The sequence below is a fragment of the Dipteris shenzhenensis genome, chromosome 16 (assembly GCF_047967505.1).
Source record: "Dipteris shenzhenensis isolate YYH24624 ecotype China chromosome 16, Dip_SZ_1.0, whole genome shotgun sequence".
NCBI lineage: Eukaryota > Viridiplantae > Streptophyta > Polypodiopsida > Gleicheniales > Dipteridaceae > Dipteris > Dipteris shenzhenensis.
Genome location: NC_141611.1, coordinates 12,012,568 through 12,019,867, shown reverse-complemented (window position 1 = coordinate 12,019,867; position 7,300 = coordinate 12,012,568). Strand labels below are relative to the sequence as shown.

Sequence of the window (7,300 nt, the reverse complement as noted above, 5' to 3'; positions counted from 1 at the left end):
TGTAAATCCACTAACAAAAGTATCGTACTACAGGCAATTGAATGAAAGAAGATGTGTCTAAGGTGTATGAAAAACAAAACTGTCCTAAGCCCTACCAGGATCTCAGTGTAAATCCACTAACAAAAGTATTGTACTACAGGCCTAAACCGGCATGCCATTGCTCCTCATCTGCGCATGTCAAGGAATCTGGAGGAATTCAATGTACCAGGTCGCAAAGGTGTGCATTAAAGCTCAACGTAGCATGTTCCACACTGTATTAAAATACATTCAACAGTCATAGTACGTGCTCAACGTGTATGCAAACTGGAATTACAATATAGCCTTCAGCAACTTAAATGCCAGTGACAATCAAATTCATTTCTCTTAAATTGGAGCATAAGCTCAGCACCTAATTAAAGGAATAGACTCCGATGTCTGTAATAAAAGTACCTCATTGAAACGAGCTTTTTCGTTCTCATTAACTTTGAGCACAACTGCTGCAGAACAATCCTCGTTAAAACTGGGAGGAAATTTTCCATTCTTTGGTTACCCAGGCAGACTGCCATTAAGAAGATTCCGATTACAAGATCCCAACTCTACAGCAGCACAGCACAGACATTGCAGCTGCTGTCAAAATACTTTGTCACTATAAAACCTTCTCACTTAGATGCTAACGAGTCACTGACATTGCAGATACAGAAATAGTGTTACATGGCTGTTTCAACGTTGAATCAATCACAAAATTGGTAACTGGTGCCTTTATAACTCATAAGAAAGGCCCAGTAAGCTTGAAGGAGATACGGAGCACAAAGAGGAGACCGGAGAAGATGGCCTTTGGCCTCAAACTCAATTACTTTACAAACTGATATTCCATATGGCACCTTCTCACTCACTACGTCAAAGTGACATTCCATACGGCACCTTCTCCCTCACTACATCGCTCATGGACGCCTTTTATTCTTTCAACAGATCGGCAGATGCCACTACAAGTCCAATCAAATGATGCAGCACATGCATTGCCCATTTGCGCTTTCCACTCACAGTCTGCAAGATAGCATGCTCAAATTAACAATCTAAGGACCATGGTGACAAGTTCATCAGAGATTTATCAAGTCCATAAAAAACCAGCCAGAAAGGTAAGTTATCGACCTGGGGGAGTCCCACAGCACAGCCTCCTATCATCTATGTGCTCAACATCAAGGCCAATAAACCACGAGCCCAAAGATACATCCTCATTGGCAAATTTGTGTAGTATCTTCCTGTAAAGCGATAAACCATTTTATGTAAACATTCATATGCACACAGTAAAATAGGCATCATGCATGAGTCATTTCTGTACTTGCTTCAAAGTTACTAGACTAATACTGCATCTTTACTAACAGACCTACATCCTGTTGACCCACGAAAGGAGCTTATTCAGTGCATAGGCCTTCCCTTACGGACAACCAAATACCCACATACCTTATCCTTCCATGCCTGAAAGCACATGTATTCCAATTTCAAATCTGATAGACTAACTCTGCAGAAACTTACTCATTTTTATATATGTATGTTGCCAAATCTTTGGAGATAGCGTATAATTGACCAGTTGCATGCCTGAAATATTTATTGCCTTCATCACCAAATTTCCAATACTCAGGTTCATGATACCTAACTCCCCTATAAGACAGACGACAGAAGAAAAATGAGAGAATATACATTTTCTAGATTTTTTAAAATATCAAGCTCAGCAGCCCTTCTACAAATGTAATGTGAGTCTACTCGACATGCAAGAATATATATTTTTCACTACAGCAAGAACTTGCAAACCTTAGATCGCATCTGCAACAAATGTGGTTCAGGAGTGTATTTCCTGCCTTAAATGCAAAAGCATGGGCTCAGAGATGAAGCATAGAGGAGTTGTTCAATCTCCCACTAATAAGGTGAGCATCGTAGTTATCATCCGTACTAGGTTGATTGACTGTGCCATGGATGGGCGTGAGCGGAGTGTAAGATGTGAGCACATCAACCTGCCCTTTTGAAGATCAGTTTCATAGAAAAGTCACCCATATGTACACATATACACACTTATCTCTCAGCTCATATACAGTATGAAGAGGGACTTGCAAATAGAGGGATCATGCACTAGTGACTGTGTACTGTGTACGGATTAGGGTGGCTGAGTATCAATAGCATGTGCTCATGAAAAAAATTGGGGTGGTTGAGTATCAATAATATGCACTGATGGTTCTCTTCAACAGATCATGAACAAACATAGCCATGTGCTAGATGGCCTGTGGAAGCTTGCAGCCTTGCTGCACCCTACGAGCCATCCCTCACAACTAGGTTCTTACAAAGCATGAATTCTACATCCCCGAGTATGCCTTTCATAGTTACCAGGGAACAGGAATATTCCGAAAGTTCAGTGTCATAATGGGAACGTTCAAGGAAGAGGGAACGGGAACCGAACGCCATGTCATATGAAATAAAAATATGCTAGAAAATGAAAGAAACTAACATTTTACAGCTTTGAACTCTAAAATACCCATTTTAAATTTCCAAAGAGCAAGGAAAAAAAAAGGGGGCAAACATGGGCCAAGGGATAGCAAAGGGCTAGATGGCTATTTTTAGCCGAGATTGCTTCATATATAGTGCTCACTTTATATGGAGGGAGCTATTCATAGCGCCATGCTATTTATAGGGAGGTTTCCTTCTATATAGAGGGGGGGCCAATGCTATTGTGACAGTTCAATTGAGCGCTCCTCAACTGATGGATGGGGCTTGGACCTTGGTCGGGACCTTGGCCATCTACATGGCGGATCATAGGTGGTGTATCAAAGGTCCTCTGGACAGGCTAAGGTTGTATGGGATGCCTATGTTAGATACGGGCCTATGTTAGATACGGGCCTATGGATGAGTCAAGTTGTAGCCCACGTGCTCGAGGGTGGTTGGGAGGATCGAGGCGCTTGCGCATTATTCTGGTTGGATTGAGGACGAGTTTCTAGGTCCTGCGCAGGGTGGGGAACGTTCCGAGGCCATTTCGGTTTTCCCTACTTTTCATAACACCGTTCCAAATGTTCCAGATGCCAAAACGGCGTTTTGTGGTAGCTATGATGCCTTTTAATAGAAACATCTTGTGCCTAAGATGAAGTGGCCCCAAATATAACATGGGAGCAAGCATGAGGCCTTTGAGGGAAACATACACACATTTTGGCACAATTTTATCTTGCACACGCTATGCGACATGAGAGTAAATACACACTCTATTCGACAACCGCGTAAGTTTATTAGACCATATATCATATTTTGATCTTCTAGAATAATAAAATCTCTCTCTCTCTCTCTCTCTCTCTCTCTCTCTCTCTCTTTCTCTCTCTCTCACATGAGATCTAGCTTTACAACTAGTCATCCACTCTTGTGGTAGAGCCCACTTCTCCTATTTGTCTCGCTAGTTAGACCAGCATTATATGTAGGCACTTTTTGCAGTTGATCTCACCGCGGATGAGTGGATCAACTTCGAGAGGCTACATGTAATCACGCTCTCACCCATTATCTATGATATCATATTGGTACTTTGGTAGAGTTTGAAGTAAGAGCACTGCACAGATGCTTCAATTCAGATTATAGCATGCCTCATTTCGGCTCAAAAGTATGGCTAGACTGAGATGGGTTAGACAACAGAGGCTACCCTAGAGGGCTCTTTCATCATCTATGCAACTTGTGTGAGAGATGGAGATAGTGGAGTGACTCAAACATAATGATAATGTATCTCAAATGTTTCGAGTGTGCACAAAACACAGGATTCCAATAGCACGGTGACTGTCCGTGAGATTGGGGTAGATGGTCGTAAACCACCATGAAGATTACCATCAATCTCTTGAGCCTTACACATTGTACTATAGTTGTGATTTGTGAAGGCTTCCCGATACTCAGCCAAGATGATGTTGCCAAAAGTGGATTGTTTCTTGCTCATCCAAGAACCAATAAAGAAGCAATTTCCACTGGTGGAGTGTCTAGTATCATAATCCCTAGCCCAATATGAATCACTAAAAGCATGCAAGTCAAAGTCACAGAACAGACAAAGAGACCGAGTACTTGTAAATATCTGAACACACACTTTACATCACACCAACAACGTTGAGTCTTTGGGTTGTGCATATATACCTACTCAATTGGGATAACACTAAACCGAATATATGGATGGGTATTGTAAAGATAAATAAGGCATCCGACAGCCTGATTGTATATAGTGGAATCAACAGGTTTGACAAATCCACTATCCTTTTGATCCAGGAATAATCCCCCCCATTGGGAAACCCTTATATCCCACCATATACCTAGATGAATCCAGGAAGATTCCCAAACTCATCCTCTAAAAACACAACATAGTGCAGTTTCAATCTCACGATAGTCACTCATAAGATTGAAAACCATAAACTCCACGCATAAAAGGGACTAGCTACTATGATATTCCCACTGACGTCATCATCGCCCAACAGTGGGGGTAGACCATAGTATAAAAATATGCTCTCACACATAGAAATCCACACCCCCACACATACTTGAGCATCCATTTATACAAAGTCTTCGTACTGAGTTTCTGTCAGCACTCCGGAGATGAAGGGCAACCAATTCTTAAGGTCAAGAAACTCACCATCTTTCACATGCATAGGTGTCCACCATTTCTTTAGAGCCTCTTTACAAATATTTGCACTAGACATCCCGTGGTAGACGACACCGTATGCCTACAGATTATTTTGTGGGGTATCATATTGCCGTGTCATTCCATGCAAGGGATGATGCGGATGGAAATGCTCCTTGGCTGAGGAGGAGATTTATTGGGATGCTCAACCAGCACTATATGCTATCTCCCCTCATGCATTGATGGGTGCCAAGAGTGCTGAGACTATCAGATTAAAGAGTGACATCAAGAGCCTAATTGTTCACATGCTTGTGGACAACAGGAGCACTAAGGCCTTGCAGAAGGTGGGGCTGATTGCTACAGAGATAGACCACGGTCTGAGAGTGGAAGTGGTCAATGGACAGCATATGATCAGTAGACTAGTTGCCAGGAGGCGACAATCAGGCTCTCTAATGACTAAGATTTTGCTGGAGATCTTTTTGCACTGGAGATGGGTCCGATTGATGTTGTCTTGGGCTGCAAGTAGATGAAATCTCTAGGAGAATTCAGCATGGACTTGAATGCCCAGACCCTTCGCTTTGCACACAGGGGTAAACAAGTGGTATTGCAAGGTATGACCCCCCCAAAAATGCAGGTCATTTCAGCAACACAATTGGCCAAAGAGCTCAAGAACGGGAATGCCATCTATGCCCTGAACGTGTATATAGCTCAGAAGGGAATCATTCCCCATGTGGATGACTTGGATATGCATAAATTGCTCTCTAATTTTGCTGATGTATTTGCTGATATACCATCCCAATTGCCTCCCAACAGTAATGTGTGATCATGCCATTGTTCTGGAGTATGGCAGTAAGCCCATAAACAAAGCCCCATACCGTCTTTCTAAAGTTGAGCGAGAGGAAGTGGTAGTACAAGTGCGGGAATTGCTTGAGATGAACTTCATCTCTGATAGCAAGTGCTTCTGGTGAAGAATTAAAGATGGATAGTACCACATGTGCATTGATTACAGGGATCTCAACAAGGCCACTATCAAGAGCAAGCTTCCAATCCCCAAGATTGGTGACCTATTGGATGAACTCAAGGCTGCTCAGTTTTGCATGAAGATAGATTTGGAGTCTGGCTACCATCAAATCAGGGTGAAAGAAGGAGATGAGCACAATATGGCCTTCTGCATAGAACAGGGCTTGTATGCACTGATTAACAAGATATTGCAGCCACTTTTTTTGGATGTGTGCTGGATTTCTTTGATGATATCCTCATTTAAAGAAAGGATAGGCAAGAGCACATTAAGCATGTGAAACAGGTACTGGAAATTCTGAGGATACATCAGCTTTATTCAAAAGCCAGCAAATGCACTTTTGTGGCAAAGGAGGTTGAGTACCTGGGGCACATTGTGAGTAGACATGGCATTCGGGTGAATCCCGCAAAGGTGAAATGCATTAAAGATTGGCCACAGCCACAAAACCTCACCCAGTTGAGAGGATTTTCAGGCCTTGCTTCCTTCTACAAGGGCTTTATTCGCAAATTTGCCAAGAGGGCAGCTCCTCTTTGTTACGCTATTTCTCTTTCATTGCTCTGCAGCTCCTGACTAATACTGAACCTGCGCACTAACTCTTTCACTCACGGGCGATGGCAATCTTTTTTTCCTCCCAGCCAACTCTCAAGGACTTGATACGTAATTCCCAAACATCACTACGTTATTTTCTTCATGCTTATCCTTGAGACCCACAACTCCCTAGATAGTTCCTGGCCACATGTCTACATTTTAGGCCCTTACTTAGATGCATCCTTTTTCCACCCCTCTCTTGGAGTTCCTTTAAAACCAATTGCCCCTTGGCAATTTTCACATTTAGATGCACCTAGGCCCTAGCCCTATTAGAACTACCTGGTCAATGCCATTACGCCCTCACCTAGGACCTTGGCAGTTACTTCTCTTGACCATTTAATTACGCACATTAATTATTACAAAAGTTGGTCATCTAAGAGAAAATGCCCACCGATCTATCCAAGGTCATGCTATCTCGGCTAGAGCATAACATTCCTTCCCTCTTCAAGCATCAGCGTCCTCGATGATGAAATCTGGGAATGCTCTCCGTAACTGGTACACGGATTCCCAGGTAGCTTCCGATAGAGGCTGACCATGCCATGCAACCAACACCGTGGGTATCTTCCGATTTCGTATTTGCATTGTTCCTCGGTCCAGGATCTTTGTTGGTTTGCGCCTCGCAATATCCTCTATCTCCTGAAAAAAAACCACACCTTCGATTAGTGAGTCACCTGTATGCAAAAATTTCTTTAAGCGCGAAACATGAAAAACCGGGTGCACCTTACACCCCGGTGGCAATTCTAATTTATAGGCTACACTGCCTATTCTCTTTAGAATTAACCACGGCCCACAGTATCGAGGTGATAACTTAGCACACTCTCCTGAAGTCAACGACTTCGAGTGCGAAGGAATTCTGAGAAAAACTTTTTCTCCTTCTTCAAATACTCTTATAGACCGATTTTCATCCGCATACACCTTGGCTCTATCCATAGCCTGGCGGATGTTCGCTCTCGCAAGTGCTAGCATCTCCCGCATCTGAACTACAAAGTTCGCGGCACTAGGCACTTTCTGAGGTACTCCAACTACAGTTGGATTGGCTGGTCTATAACCATAGTTCAGCTCAAACGGACTGAACCCAGTAGATGAATGTTTCC

General features: G+C 42.9%; 1 protein-coding gene across 3 annotated transcripts in view; it reads right to left on the bottom strand.

The window, feature by feature from the left end:
• Window positions 1-344: 344 nt before the first annotated feature.
• LOC147892556 (putative beta-1,3-galactosyltransferase 2) overlaps window positions 345-7,300 on the bottom strand; it is a 35,132-nt gene continuing 28,176 nt past the window's right edge. The window contains exons 9-12 of one of the 3 annotated variants that reach the window (XM_087387537.1): window positions 1,513-1,638; window positions 1,129-1,238; window positions 873-1,023; window positions 345-832 (exon numbers count right to left, since the gene is read on the bottom strand). In XM_087387537.1, the coding sequence (XP_087243663.1) occupies window positions 826-832; window positions 873-1,023; window positions 1,129-1,238; window positions 1,513-1,638 (394 nt within the window). In that variant the 3' untranslated portion in view covers window positions 345-825. Of the gene's footprint in view, window positions 1,024-1,128; window positions 1,239-1,508; window positions 1,639-7,300 lie in introns of those variants that run through there. The other 2 variants (XM_087387538.1, XM_087387539.1) reach the window with 2 other exon arrangements.